General features: G+C 39.3%; 1 protein-coding gene and 1 pseudogene across 9 annotated transcripts in view; one reads left to right on the top strand and one right to left on the bottom strand.

Moving 5' to 3' along the window:
• Positions 1–16,283, bottom strand: part of MCTP1 (multiple C2 and transmembrane domain containing 1) — a 530,890-nt gene that overhangs the window by 54,883 nt on the left and 459,724 nt on the right. Inside the window, exon 21 of one of the 9 annotated variants that reach the window (XM_019428809.2) lies at positions 8,469–9,723. The exons of the other annotated variants lie outside the window; for them this stretch is intronic. Within the exon in view, the coding sequence (XP_019284354.1) occupies positions 9,703–9,723 (21 nt within the window). The 3' untranslated portion in view covers positions 8,469–9,702. Of the gene's footprint in view, positions 1–8,468; positions 9,724–16,283 lie in introns of those variants that run through there. 9 annotated transcript variants of the gene reach the window in all.
• LOC128778284 (60S ribosomal protein L32-like) lies at positions 1,134–1,753 on the top strand (annotated as a pseudogene).

Genomic DNA, 16,283 nt, shown 5'->3' with positions numbered 1-16,283 from the left:
AAGTGGTGGTTTTAGGAATACAAAAGAGAGTGACTGATGGGAACACATTGGAACTCTGCGATGATGGAAACTGCATTCAACTCTGTATCATCCTTGGCACCACGTGTAATGACTGGGTCTCAGAGACCAGTGAATGTGAATGGGAATATAGAATGAATTCTATACATAGGGAGCAGAAAGTTCCTTTTAATATCATACTGGCAAAGGTATATCCAATTCTGTTTCCTTATGGGATATGTAAATATGAGGCAAGGGATCAGAAAGATATTGGCAAAATGAAGATGATAGGACAATCACTTTTCTTTTGCTAAATAATATCCAGTATACAACATGGCTAGTTGGAGTGGTTATGGGACTCTGATACCTGAATTGCTGTTTTCCATTCATACACATAGAACTTTCTTTCTTTTTTTTTTTTTAATTTTTTTTTCAACGTTTTTTATTTATTTTTGGGACAGAGAGAGACAGAGCATGAACGGGGGAGGGTCAGAGAGAGAGGGAGACACAGAATCGGAAGCAGGCTCCAGGCTCCGAGCCATCAGCCCAGAGCATGACGCGGGGCTCGAACTCACGGACTGTGAGATCGTGAGATCGTGACCTGGCTGAAGTGGGACGCTCAACCGACTGCGCCACCCAGGCGTCCCACACATAGAACTTTCTATTCACTGAGCATTTAACCAAATGCTTACTATTTATATACCATTGTGCTTAATATGTGTTATAATACTGTTTTTGTCACTATGGTTTATAATGCTTTTGTGGAGACTTACGCATTAAATTAAATAAGACCATGAATTAATTAATTAATACATAAATGTTGTAAGAATGTGGCATAATGGTTTAAATCATGGGCTTTTGGAGTCTAGACAGAACTGGGTTTTAATTTCAGTCTTTAGTTGTGACTTTGGACAAGTCACTTAGCCTAGCACAGTGGATGATAGAACTACTTAATAGTGTTGTCGTGAACAAGAAATGAGATGATACATGTGAAGTGCTCAGTATAGTGCACATAATTTTAAAAAATGGAAGGGAAAATAGATGAATATCAACTGAGGAGAAAAAACACATTATTGTGTGTTTTGAAGTACAGTCATCACTGGCTAAAGAGTTAATTGGCAGGATCTGGGGTGGGGAGCAGATTCCAGCTGGGTTTTAAAGTTGAATGGGTCTTGCTCCTCAGTGCTACCTGGGGAGGTGGCAGCCATCTTTCACTCAGCATCATGGCTGACCTCAGACCTCTGGTGAAGCCCCAGATCGTTAAAAAGAGGAAGAAGTCACCCAGCATCAGTCAGACTGGTATGTCAAAATTAAGTGCAACTGGTAAAAACCCAGAGGTATTGACAATAGGGTGCGCAGAAGATTCAAGGCCAGATCTTGATGCCCGACACTGGTGACAGAAGCAACAAGAAAACAAAGCACATGATGCCCAGTGGCTTCCAGAAGTTCTTAGTCCACAACGTCAAAGAGCTTGAAATGCTGCTGATGTGCAACAAATCTTACTGTGCAGAGATTGCCCACAATGTCTCCTCTGAGAACCACAAAGCCATTGTGGAAAGAACAGCTCAGCTGGCCATCAGAGTCACAATCCCAATGCCATGCTGTGCAGCGAAGAAAATGAACATACAGACAGTTTATGTGCACATCATGTCTGTGTTCATAAAACCATAATACTACAAAAAACAAAAAGGATGAATGGGTCTTGAATAAGCAGAAAGGGCACTTCATGTAGACTGTAAGAGCATATCAGGAGAATCTTAAGAGGAAGATACAAAGTAAGGAATAGTGCAACTGCAAAATCTATAGAATTTTTCTTATAGGTTAGAGAAAACCACCAAAAATGATTCGAGTTTTTGCATCTTCATGAGTAAAATATTTGTGCTACTGGTAGAAATTCTTGAGCTACAAAGGACACTTTTTTGAGAGGAAAGAATAGAAGTTCAGATTGAAATATACTGTGTTTGGGTTTATGATGAAGCAACTTTCAATGTACAAAAGGGTGGAAAGACACAACAGACTTGGGACAGAAGGCATAACCAGAGATGTTTATTAGCTCCTTGAGAAGAGGAATTAGGCCTCATTTCTGTTTGTATCCTTCAGAGAACATAGCGTAGTGCTTTGAACGTTACAAGTACATAATACTTGTTGCAGTGATGAAAGAATACATGAATCAAAGTAAAGATTTTGGAGTTATCTTCCTTGAAGTGATAGTTAAAATTGTGGGCAAAGATTAAGAAAGAACAAAAGTGGGAGATACACAAACACTGAAGACAAACAATGAACATGGAAGTGTTAGAGTAAAAAGACCTGAGTGTCCAGGGAGATAGAAGTGTATATGATTAAATTGTGGCTAAGATAGCATTGAGCTCAATGCACTAAAAAGGTAGAAGGCCGAATGATGTTATTAATGTCTTCAGGGAACAAGTTCAGGGAACGGTGTTATAAATGGAAGCCACGAAGGAAAGAATTAAGATTGAACAAAAGAGGGGAGTAAATGGAGGCAACAGATGTATAGCATGTCTGAGATTGATGGTGAACAAAGGAAAAGAAACCTACTCTCTTACAATGTATCTATATTTGATGCACAGAACAGACATTTGTCATAGGTACACAAATATTTATTACGTGCATACATGCATGAATATGTGAATGAAAGAATGAATTGAATGAATCATTCATACTGAATGAGAGAAAAATACCCTATCTTGATTCCTTTTTTCTTAATCAGAATATTTTCACCTTCATTTCTGTGCTGTATGTAAATAGATGCAAACATACTTAAAGGTAACAAAGTTGGTCAACTCTTGTAAAAAAAAAAAAGTTGATCTCTTTCTAGCATATTACTTTTACTTGTTATGGGAAAAGATTCACACAGGAAGTTCTATCATTATGATTTAGATTGTGGGAAGGGAAATGTTTAGAAATAAATACAAGGAATTTTAATTTTCCTATCAATTGTTTTCACATAAGCGATAACCCTTCCAAGTGGCTCCCATGTGGATAGTCTCTTTTATTAAAACTAATTGTTTTGTATGTTTGGAAAATGCAGTTTTATTATGAGGGAGAAAAGTTTGTATACTATCATTACAATATGAAAAGTAAACATGACTTATGGAAACAAAGAAACATCTGAAATCAGTAAGCATCTGTTTACTTGTCTCTGTATAAATGAAAAACAGAGATCAAGAAAATATTTTAGTTATGGGGTTGTCTTTTTTTAATGCTCTGAAATTCATGCTGAGTGGGGAAAACTCATGCCTGATACATTCAACTTACAGTACGTTTTCAAGGTGAATTACTAAATCCTAAGAACCTGACCTTCTAATGAAGGCACTGAGGCAAGCACAGAGTTGGTGAAGAAAACCACAAAGATATAAAAATGCATAGATATATGATCAACCAGGGACAAACTCTGATAGAATTATCACCAGATCTCTACAGACAAGGTATATCTATCAAACATGCCTACCCTAAACTTTGATTCCGTTAATTTCCTGAGAAAAGACATCAGGTAGAGTTCTGGATACCAGGTGTGTAAACACTAAGAGATTGTGATATTGCGATATCTTTTGTGCAGAAACCCGAACACAATGCAACCAGATGCAGAAGTGAGTTTCCATTGGGAATGCTACCCACCCTTTTACTACTGGTACCATTATTTAAACGTTTAATGTAGGAGAAACTGAAGGCCAAAAAAGAACATGCTTGCACTTAATTTCAAGTGACAGCTAGTACAGTGCATTAAAGGTGTAATACTATACACATGGTAGTTATATATAAATAGTAACATTAAAAAGGGGTTACAACATCCCTAAGACATCCTAAGTCTAAAACACTTAAAAAGCACATTTTCAGTACAACTTATCTTAAATTATTTTAATTGGTTTCAAGACGACTTCAGATTACCGATGGGCTTTGACTTTTTCTGATTATAAAAGAGAAACACAGATGAAGGCTTTTTAGGCAGCCTAATACCATTCCCAGGTAGACTACCACCTAGCCTGTGTTACTTAAATATCATTAACTATCAACTAACATTATTTTTACATAAATGTTTTATGTAAATTTTGTTTTCCTAAAGTTGTTAGTCCTCTTCCTCTTAATAAATATAGCTAATGCAAAAAAAATTTTTTGTTCTTTTTTTGTGTTCATTACCCAGGAACTTTTTCAAAGAAAAAGGGGTATGTGTGTGTGTGTGTGGGGGGGGGGGGGGGCGGGGAACAGAGTGACAGAGCTTGGATACTTAGCAACCATTTTACTGTTGAGAGTCTTTTTTTTTTTTTTTATAGTATGAAAAATAATCCAGTTACATTCTTTAGCTCGATTACTCACAAATAACTTATCTGAAAAAAAAATCAAGTAAATCTGTCAGTCGGGGAAGTTTATTTTTCCATGTGTTATCTAGAGATAAGCCAGCCTGTACTATTAGATTTCCACTGACATAATTGTGCATGAATTCTGATCTGATTTGGTATTACATGGTGCAAAAGGTGACACATTTTCTCTAATATACCCCATTAGAAAGGAAAGAAATTGCCAAAGTATGAAATCTGAGGACCTTGATTCAGAAACTATGTGACTTTGAGGTCAGCTCAAAGGAAAAAAAGAACTTGTTCAACTACCCCAGGCACTGAAGGTTGTGACAAGAAAACCTAATACCTAGGGTAGTTACTCTTTCGGATAATCAATAAAATCTTACATTATCAGACTGCAGCAGCTGTATATTTGTTTTTTATATTGCCTTGTATGTCTCCAAAATATTCCAGTGTGGAATCACAGAGAAGACAGATGCTGTCTCTGTTTCCAAATCATTGTGATCAGAATACATGGGTAAGATACCAGAACCAAGAAATAGCATATATGTGTATGATGAGCTCAATATTGATTTTAATATCTGCATACTGCTACCTCACTACAGCAGAAAAACATTAGCTCCAAGGATCCTGGAAAAGAGTCTTGACCGAGCTACTTAGAGTTTGTACAACAAAATTTTCAGAGATATCAGTCATCTTTTAAATCCTATGAGAAATATCCTTGAACAAATTAGTAAAATACCAGATGTGAACTGCTGGCAATTTCAAATTACATTTTCTAAAAAGAAGAAACTCTTATGCTTTAAGAAGGAAATGTTCTGCAATCTCCTTTCCTCACTTGGCTTTTCATTTTGGCAGCCAGTCAGAGAAAGTAAAGCCTGACTTCCAGGACACTGGACAGTGGCATTTTGTCTTCCTTCACTGGTAGAGGACAATGGATATTCAGTATAGTCTGAATAGGATTTAAAAAGGATTTTTTTTATGACTCCTTTCTACGTACCAACTAGCTTCAAGGGAGAGTTCAGCTAGATAGTGAAATTTCTGGGCTGAATTCTTATCTATGGACAAAGCAGAAGAAGAAAGATTTAGGTAGCACTTTCAGGTTTTAGCGAAGTAGAGAATGACAATTCAGTCAGTCCTTTGATGCTTCTCCACTTGTAAATCAAAAACAAAAAATGAAACAAAAATATACGGGATGATAAACTTTGGATACACCTGGCAACTTGAAGGCACTATGCTTGTTTAAGTTTTGAGATAACCTAATCAAGCACTATATGCTGATAAACCTTAGATAAAGAGAAAGTCTCCTGTTAGGCAACAGGCTTCATATACCTTAATGCTACTGGACATCTATTAGGAGCTTTTCTTCTTTAGAAATGGTAGCTGATTTTACTTTCCAAAGATGGCCACATAATATCTCCCATCTCTTAGATTCTTATGCAATAGGACCTTGACACTCCTTATTAAGAGGTAGAACCAAAGCCATCCTCTCCTTGAATCTGGGCTGGCCTTAGTGACTTGTTTGACCAATAGGACATGACAGAAGTGACATTCTGGGACTTCCAAGCCTACATCATAAGAAGCTTTGCAGCTTCTGCTTGGATCTCTTGAAACACTCACTTTTAGAATCATTCTCCCTCTTAGAATTGAGTTGCCACGTCATGAGAAGCCAGCAACAACCCCTAGTCATCCAACTGAGCCATCTGGAATGTCCAGCCTAGTCAAGCCCTTGGAGGACCACAGCCCCAGATAGCTGGCTAGACCCACAAGAGTGATTCGAGCAAGAGCTGCTCAGGTGAGCCCAGTGAAGCCAGTGAATAATGAAAGAATGGAAATTATTACTTTAGTTACTAAGTGGGTTTTTGTAGGGGGTAGGCACTGGGAGATTGTTATGCAAAACAATGGCGGGCTTTGGAGGCAAACAGGCTAAAGTTTGTAGTTTGGTTGTTTCACTTATTTTGTGACGTTGAGTGAGTGAGTTCACTTAGTGAAAGCACACTAAATGGGGAAGAGGCCCTGAATATGGACCTGTTGCCATCATTTTTTCAAAGGCTCTCTTAAGACCTAGTGCTGAAGGAAAAGAGGGCTGGGCAGGCACGGAGGACACTTTCTGTTTATACTGACCAGAACATGCAATTTTGCACACCAAGTGACCTAGTTGTCATCTCTGGGTGGGTCAACAGGCCTTACTGCAACATGACCAGGAGGAAAGTTAATTAGAGAGTTAGTTTTCTGACCTCAGTTTCTTCATCATCAGACAAGTTACCTAATTCCCAGACTTACCTTCTTCTTAGATAAGTTAACTTGTTTTCAGATTCAACTACTTCTCTATTTTAGTCTCATTATCTGGTTTCTAATCTTAGCTACTTCCCCACTAGCCAAGTTTATCTTCCTGATACTGAAGCATGGGAATAATACTTGATAAGCCAGTACACAGAGTTATTGTGAACATTAAATTAAGGTAAACAAATGGAAGTACTTTGAAACATGTGAAGTGCTTCACAAATACAAGGATATCTCAGCCAAGCATCTTATAGTCCTCAGCAACTCTAAATTTTCCCTTATTCTATAGAACATAAATTGTTTCAATAATCTTAGTACATTTACTATTAAAAGTATCTCTCAAATTTGTTTCTTTCTTATTATCATGATTGCTGTTTTCAGTGCAGGCTGACATTATTTCTTGCTGGGAATACCATGGCACCTCCTCGCATATTTCTCTACTTCGAGTCTCATTTCCTTCTTCTTTTTTTTCTTAATGTTTATTTTTTGAGAGAGAGAGAGTGAGTGAGCATGCAAGCAGGGGAGGGGCAGAGAGAGAGGGAGGCAGAGGATCAGAAGTGGGCCCCGTGTTGACAGCAGGGGGCCCAAAGCAGGGCTGAAACTCACAAACCTTGGGATCATGACCTGAGCCAAAGTCAGATGCTTAACTGACTGAGCCATGCAGGTGACCAAGTCTCGTTTCCTTCTTATTCCATCACCTGCCCATTAGCAGAGTTTTCTTCTTTTTAAAAATTTATTCATTTATTTTGAGAGAGAGAAAGAGAGGGAGAGCATGAGCAGGGGAGGGGCAGAGTGAGAGACAGAGAGAGAGAGAGAGAGAGAGAGAGAGAGAGAGAGAGAGTGAGAGTGAGTGAAAGAGAGAGGGAGAGAATGGGAGAACCCATGAATCATGAGATCATGACCTGAGCCTAGATCAAGAGTTGAATGCTTAACCGGCTAAGCCACCCAGGTGCCCTGACAGAGTTTCCTTCTAAAAGCACAAATGTCATCATGACAATTCCCTATTTTAAAAGAGCCTTTGATTTCTCACTGCTTGAAGATAATTCAAATTTCTTAACTGATGGCTAAAGCATTCACAATCTTAAATTTGCCTTTTCCAGTGTCATTTTCCTCCACTTTATGCTCCTACTGTACCAAATACTCCTTGAATTCACATACCACATTTCCTTGTACATTCTCACTCATCCTTCAAGACTTAAACTAAATGCCACCTCTACCATGCAACATTTGTTGACAAGTCTGTGAAGATGGTCACCTTCTTGTTTTTCCCACCCAAACTCTTTATAACTCTATTACAACATTTTTCTCACTGTATTGTAGTTATTAGTTTACATAATCAAGGGTCCCATCAGACAGCGATTCCTGAAAGGCCCATATTCTGCCATATTTATCTCTGTCTGTCCAGTATCTTGTCCTTCACTTTAAGTTTATGGGGAAAAGAAAGCACTTTTCAATGAGAGAGACCTAACAGCAGAATGATTTGAGACGGGGCTTCAAGGTCTGTGGGTAGATCTGTGAAGTTAAGAAGAAAAAAATATTTTAACTTTTCCTTTCTGAGACTTTGATTAGTTTTATTTAAAAAATTTAGGGGTGCCTGGGTGGCTCAGTCGGTTGGGCGGCCGACTTCGGCTCAGGTCATGACCTCGCGGTCCGTGAGTTCGAGCCCCACATCGGGTTCTGTGCTGACAGCTCAGAGCCTGGAGCCTGTTTCAGATTCTGTGTCTCCCTCTCTCTGACCCTCCCCCGTTCATGCTCTGTCTCTCTCTGTCTCAAAAATAAATAAACGTTAAAAAAAAAAATTAAAAAAAAAATAAAAAATTTATGTTTTCTTTGAAATTAAATATTAACACCTTGATTCACACCAAGTAATATGGATGAATATTTTATCTGCCAGCCTAGACTAAATTACGTCATGGTAAAAAAAAAAAAACAAAAAAAACCCCTCAAAATCATGAAAGGTTATAAAAATAAAAACACAGGTTTATTTTTTGTTCATACTCCATGCCCTTATGGGTTGGATCTACATCACCTTTATTCTAGAATTCAAGCTAAACAAGGATCTCCTATGCGGACAGTTCCAGCTATGCTTCAGAAGGAAAGGAGAGATGGCAGAGCCAAGGATGGCTCTTGAACCTTTGGCTGGGAAATGGCCTAGGTCAGCCAAAGTGAGATACATGGCCAGGCCGGAGATCACTAGGCAGGGAGACATATTATGAACAGCGAGCAATCTGATATTGAAGGTAAACAGATAGGTAATATTGTCTCTATAATGTTAAGACCTCTAGAATGGTTTACTATGGATAGGAATCTAAGAAAACACATGGTGCTAACATGACTATAGCCATACACCTCTGTTTACCTTGAGTCTAGCTTAAGTAGGAAAATTTCAAAAGAAAAAAAGCAGTACCATGAGGTTTTCATATCTATTGATTTTCTATTAATTATGGAGTTTAATGGGATGCAAAACTACAGTATTTCTTACGTGGCAGGATTCTGGCCAATAGAAGTATGCAACCAATAAAATTAAAGGGAGTAGCTCAGGCTGCCTACTGTGAAAATCTATTGGACATCGTGTATCTTTTTTCTTTATATAAATACATTTTGGTTATTAAAGACTGGGACTTTACCTGGCTTTGGATTTGCCCCAAGGAAAAAAAAAAGACCTGTATTAAAATATTTTTTGCATCCATCGTTATCACCAAGAAAAATAACCTACATGTCACTGGAAAGATGCTGGTGAAGCCACACATTTCTTGAAGTTGTGTTCTCATCAAATGATGTCAACACTACAGAATTTCTGACATGTCTTTAATATCTCCCTTTTGCACATAATAATACAAATAGATACCTCTATTTGCATAGCCAACTCCTGTCGACAAGTTCTTACAATCAAAGAATTCCTACTTTGTGAACTTCTTTGAGAATCTGCAGAGTCAATGTCTTTAACATGGTGAAGAATTTCTTTGCCAAACAAATTTTCAGGCAGAATAAAAATCTTGGCACTCTGGGCTCCGATAGAGCATCTGTGATGCTTGGCAACACATCTGGTTCTGCTGCTTTGGTGAAGAAACATGCTTCTCATCTCAACATGCAGTGGTGTCAGCCAGTGTCAACGATTCTGCCAGCGATCCTGAAAAAATTGTGTCTGTTTCTACGGATGTTGTCAACCTCTTGAGAGCCAGAGCTGACACACTATTTCAAGAGGTTTTGTCAAGAAATGGGAGTATAAGAGTAAGTTCATTGCTGCAGTACAGACGATAACTAGCTTTCTAGAGGACCTGTCTTGAAACATGTGATTGACTTTCAAATATGAGTTCTGCTTTTTTGAGGCAAAGGAAATCCAATGATGAGAATAAACCACAGGAAACAGTCCATTCATGGTTTGCTTTACTTGGTGATTATTCTTGCCAAATTATCTAAGGCGATCTTCCTATTTAAATTCTTTTAGCTCAACTGCCATGCAGAAGGGCATGTTGGGGCATTTACCTAAACTTTCTGAGGCTGGAGAAATACTTCTGAATACTGGAACAAGGAGTAATGAAAGTTTTCAATTTGTTTACAGCTGGAAACCCACAGACAGTTGGAATCATAACTCTTCAAAAGCTAATTCTGTCTCCAATGACCCTAACATGGAATCGTGAATATTTAATCCTTTTTTTTAAGTTTATTTATTTTGAGACAGAGAAAGTGCAAGTGGGGAAGGGGCAGAGAGAGAGAATCCCAAACAGGCTCTGCAGTGCCAACACAGAGCCCGATGTGGGGCTCGAATCCACGAAGCTATGAGATCATGACTTGAGCTGAAACCAAGTTGGGTGCTTACCCGACTGAGGCACCCAGGTGCCCCTTAATCCTTTTTAAAAAAATAATGATGAGGCATTAATGATGCAAACAATTTAAAACATGATATCCTCAGCACAATATGATAGGAATTCAACAAGGACTTTGGAGAACTCTAGGAATTTGTCTATGCTTAACCCTCATCTAATAAAGCCATAGCAGCTCCCATTTTGTTTGCTGTTTTCTTTTGCCAAGTCAGTGTTTTAAGCACGTATTGCCATGCAACTGAAAAGTCATAGTCAAACAGATGTCAAAAATAACAAGCCTATTGCTGTGTCAAAAACCACTCCATAATTTCAATATCAAAGCCAGACATCAGCCTTCTTGTAGAAGCTTACTTTTGAGCTGAACTAAACTTTATTTTTACTTGAAAAATTTGCATTTATCTCAGGTGTTTGAGGAAAATAGGCATTAATGTCAAGAGGAAGGTAGTGAGAGGAACAGAGGTATGACTCTATAAAAATACTTTACTCTGAAAAATAATTCAATTTCCATCCATTGCAATACAAAAAGGCATGGAAAAGTTTTGTTTTTTTGTTTTTTGTTTTTTTTTTTTTTTTTTTTTACGTGTTTACATATTTTTCCCCAGGGTGGGGAAAAAAATCTGCAGCTTTCTTCAGGTTTTCAAAGGGTCTGTGACCTAAATAGGGCTAATACCCTCTGTCCTGATGCCTTCTAGAATAGAATGAATGTTCTAAGGAAGTGAAATTCTCCTGATGATAAGTCAAGTTAACCATGCTTTGGTGTTGTACTCACCAATGAATAATACAGGCTCCTCAACAGGAAAGTAAGCACGTGCACTAGAGATGGGTACAAACCCACTCTCATCTTTGGACAAGCTTTTCTGAATAAAAACTAAGGCAATTCGGACAAAAATATTTGCTTTGCTATACTGTTTTAGTTTCCATATTGAATGAAGAACTGTGTAGCCATATTTATATAGAAGAGTAGATTAAGTTAATAAGGAAAAATTAGGAGCTTAGATCTAGTGCTTTAAAATGTACATATATATGTGTGTGTGTGTGGGGGGGGATGCCATTGGAAGGCACCTGTATTAGTTTCTATTGCTGCTGTAATGAATAAACCTAGTGGCTTAAATGACACAGATTTATTATCTTATAGTTTTGTGGTCTGCACATTGGAAGTGGGTCTCACAGGGTTAACTAAAATCAAGATGTGGGCATGACTGCATTTCTTTCTGGAGGCTCTAGGGGAGAATCTTCTTCCTTGCCCTTTCCGGCTTCTAAAGGCTGCACACATGTCTTGGTTTGTGGTCACCTTCCTCCATCTTCAAAGCTGGTGTAGCCCTTCAACCCTCCAACCTACCCTGCCCCCTGCCCCCCATCAGTTTGTTTTATTAACGCCAGTGCTCTGGCCTTGGCTCCATACTCCCCCACATTGGGTGCTGTCCAGCAGCTCCTTCTGCTGCTGTAGTTCTGGGTCTTCAGCTTCTTCTAGTGCTGTTGAGCCTACATTACAGGGCACACCCTCTCTCGGGCTGCAGAACTTCTGGCAGGACATCTTTGAGGGGTTATTACTCACTCACCACAGTCCTGCCTAGCTGGTATAGTGGGAAAGGGCTGAGTGTACACGAAAGCAGTGTGAAGAACTGGAAACCTAGAAGTAAAGAGCTCCTGGCTGGGGATGGATGCTGTACTCCCTGATTATGCTACCAGAATGCCTAAAGAGCATGTTTAAAGTAATTTGCATCTGTTCTTTGATTTTTATTTTCCAGGAAAAATTAGTTTTAAGGAAGGATAAAGATGCTAAACTTGGAAAACCTGAGTTTCAGCCCTGGCTCTGCCACTTATTATCTGTAATATCTGTAATTATCTATAATAATATCTTATTATTTGGCAATGCACCCATGTTTGGCTGGAGCAGTTTCCCCATTTTTAAATGAAGTTGAACTAGGAGGAGCAAGGAGAAGATGGGCTGTGATGTGCTGAGTGTGTGGGCTGTTCGGAGGATCTTGGGAATTTTATTGGCCCACAAGGGAGTCCTGGAATGAGAAACACCTGGGTGCCCTGGTGCCAGAAGCCCCTAGTTGTGAACTCTCACTAAGGAGTCTGGCTCACAGCACTTATCAAGCAAACCCCAATCCTTGTGGACACCTCCCCTGACCTACCTGTCAGAGTCACAAGGCTGCAGAGCTTCACCTTAGGGGTCCAGCCAGGTGGGGCAGATGGGCTCTGGCTGAAGGGCTGTGCAGGGGCAACACCAGCAGAGGCAGGGTAAGGGCAGTGACTGTGCAGGCAAACTCAGAAGACTTCCTGCCTTGCAGGAGGCAGAAAGCCATGGGGCAGCAAGGCATCCTTCTGACACTTCTCTTGGGCATCCTCTAGTGTGAATGTTGCTATGATTCTAGATGAAGTAGAGTGTTCCTGCTGACTCAAGGTCAGTGTGCCATCTATCACCTTAGCGGGTCTGAGCACCAATACATCCCCTAAAGGAGGAATGGACCCTTCCTTGCTTTTTGCCTATTTTATTCGTTTTTGTTCTTCTCCAGAAAAGGAAGCAACAAGGGGAAAGCACATGTTTCCCATCAGGCCTTCTGCATGCCCAACCACTCCTCACCCCAGAGAACTAGATAATAAGTAGGACATACTGTACTATAACTCAGTTTAAAATATAAAGTTTACCTCAGTAAAATATATTTCAGTTTTTATCTCTGGTATGAGATGTTTCCTACAATCTTTGAAAGGATGTGTCTGTGCAGGCAGGCTTTCCTAATTTGTTTACTGTAAGATAGTTATGGCATTGCCTGGCAATAGATACATACAAGGAACACAAAGACTGTTCCATTTTTGTTCCAGAGCCTGAGTGGATCTAGATGCAGTGGCAGAATTCTAAGATGACTGCCAAGATTCCTACTTCCTGGTGTATATGTTCTGTATAATCCCCTCACTTTGTAGGGGAAGGGAATTAGAAATATAATGGTATAGCCATCCCATGATTAGGTTATATTAGATGGCACAGTGGACTTTAAGAAAGAATTATCTTTGGTTGGCATGATCTAATTAGGTGAACCCTTAAAAGGGACTAGGCTCTTCCTGAAGAAAGAGAGTTAAAGTGTTAGAGAGATTTGACAAAAGGGAGCTTCTCCATGGATGGATATAAAGATGGGAGGGACCATGGAAAGTAACCAGTGGGAGTGAAAAGCCAACAAGAAAACAAAGGCTTCAGTCTTCCAAATATAAGGAACTGAATTCTCTCAACAAACCGAATGAGCTTGGAAGTGGATTCTTCTGCAGAGCCTCAAATGAGAACTCAGCCTGACACCTTGAGTGTGAGATTCTGAGCAGAGAGCCCAGTTGAGCCATGCCTAGACTTCTGACCTGCTGAGTTGAGAGTTAATACATGTGGCTTGTTTGAAGCCTCTAAGTTTGTGGTCATTTGCAATGCAGCAATAGAAAACTAATAAACTAATACAATGCTATTCCAGTTAAATGTGAATTAAGATTTTTTTAAATAAATTTTTTTCTTGACTTCTCTTTCCCTGCCTTTCTCCAAAGCTTTGATCGGCTCCCCCACCATGTAATTGTTTCATGGAATATAACTAGAACATGTTGCCAGATTAGAATCTTCTTCTATCACATATCAGAGGTATCTCCTCCCCCACCCCATCCTTGATTTGAGATGCAGAGATGTATGCATCCTGGGTATATTGTATACATTTGTAGGGCTGGAGAATCAAAGCAGAAAACAGAGATTTCAAGAATTAAAGCAAACAATCTGTGTATTTTGAAGTAACTCAGATATGTTTCATTCATTGCATCTAGTTATCTTGAAACACAGTAACCTTGACATAATGGCTGAGGAAAAAGGAGAAGCAATGCAAGCATAAATGCCTGAACACTTTAATATCTTTTATCAATAAACATTAGTAGTATGCCATGCGTCTGAATCCATGCTTACCCTGAGGAAAACCTGCATTCTATCTTCTGCTTCCTGATATTGCAGCTGGATCCCATTACAAGGGTAGAACACACCATGGGAAGCATGCCTAAACTTTTTAAGCTACAAAAACGAAAGACTTTACTTTATTTGGTGCACGACTCGGTAACCGGTCAGAGCGCGAGGCCGGGGAACGCACGCGGGCGGCCGCGCGCGCGCGCGCGCACGGCCCTCGCGGCACGCGGCGGGGCGCGCGCGCGGCTCCTCTCTAATTAGATATTCTATTAACCACAAAGGCAGGATTTGGTGTCAGGTCAAAAATCAGATCAAACTGTGACTTTGTGGCTGATGGCTGAGAGAAGGCTCTACAACAAAGGGAACTGAGAACAAAGTAGGATGTCTTTCTAACATTTAATTCAGGAGAAATTTCATCTCTGGTAGAGCTTCATCTAGTACTACTACATAATGCAGATAAGTGAAACAAGTCAATGATTCATAACTAAGAACCACCATTTAAAACCCATCTTCTCTGCCTTTGTGAAAACCGTGGAATTGGACTAAGAGAGAAGCCACCCAACTTTAGGTTCAGGCAAATGTGGACAATGGATCCTAGAATGAAGGCTAAGTCTGAGGATCACAAACTCTCACCTGAATGATTAGCTGTTTTAATAAAAAAGGACACACGAAAAAAAAAAATCCTCAAAAGCCCATCGCATGGAAAAGCTTTAGGATCTGTGGTTCCAGGTGAATTGTGACTTAGCTTTTACTAACTTTAACCAAAGTCTTCCCAGGTGCTGAAGTTAGCACTAAAGAAAAGCTCTTACGAAACTGTTACGCGAAGTAATTATAATCTGTGTCCGCTTCAACTTCTTGTACCTGTGTCTTTGCCATCTATATAATTATGTTGAGGGAAAACACTTCGAGCTGAAATGAAATAAACGACTTCGGTTTATGCCCACACGGACCTTGTCAAGTAGCCAATGACTTGCCCTTTCATTGTGAGTGACTAATATCAATGCTGGCTCTAAAGAAAGACACTTTTCATAATCGCCCAACAATCTGCTAAGTGAAAACATATGGACAGGCTTAGGCAAAGCCTGCCAGGGGTCTTTGCTGAATGGAAAACAGGTGCTCTCATTCTGTGCCACGTAATACCCCATTTACCCCCAAGTCCAAAGGTTATAGGACTAATAGCTGCCTTGTGGTAATCAGGGAAAGCCCAGAAACCAGCCTTGGTGTAACATCTGGGACATATTTTACATACTTGCAACATATGCTTCAGGTTCAATTAAAGTGAGGCTTTGGCACATTTATTAATCTTTTTTACTTTTATCCTATAAGAGGACTCACTGACCTGACCCCACTATTATGCCATATGAGAAAACAGAGAAATAATGAGAGCTAGAGGTCAGTGCCTGCTCATATGGCAAAAAACACATTTGTTTTCTCCTGAAATTCCATTACGCACAACTCTATACACAAACTTTAAACAGAGGAACCAATGAATTTTTTAAAGTAGGAAATTACCCTTCTCTCACTCAGACACACTGATAGCCAAGACTTACAACCTTTGCCACTATGACAGCCACTCAAGAGACGGAAGCTGGTAAATGGAAACTTGAAGGATCTTTTCATATTTTCATTTCTTATGGTAAAAACTTTCTATTTTAACACGTCCACTCTAGGATTCTTCCATTACGCAAGCCCCTAAAAGTCTTTTGTAAATTATTGTACTTGAGATTTTCTTTTTGTTCAGGTATAATTTTTATGCTATCAATTGCATTGTGACTGGAAAAGAAAAGCCTCCTTATATATCCCTCGAATAAAGGGTTGGATTTATGAAAATCAGCTCACAACCTTTTCATATGGAAAACACACTGTTTGTCAGCGTCCTGCACGCAAGAATACAGTAGAATTCACACAGTAATTTAAGCACTCACTTTCAATCAACTCTGG

The sequence above is a fragment of the Panthera pardus genome, unplaced genomic scaffold (assembly GCF_024362965.1).
Source record: "Panthera pardus isolate Hobbes unplaced genomic scaffold, ASM2436296v1 HiC_scaffold_2, whole genome shotgun sequence".
Taxonomy (NCBI): Eukaryota; Metazoa; Chordata; class Mammalia; order Carnivora; family Felidae; genus Panthera; species Panthera pardus.
Note: the sequence above shows the minus strand (reverse complement) of the source record. Positions and strands in the feature narration are given on the sequence as shown.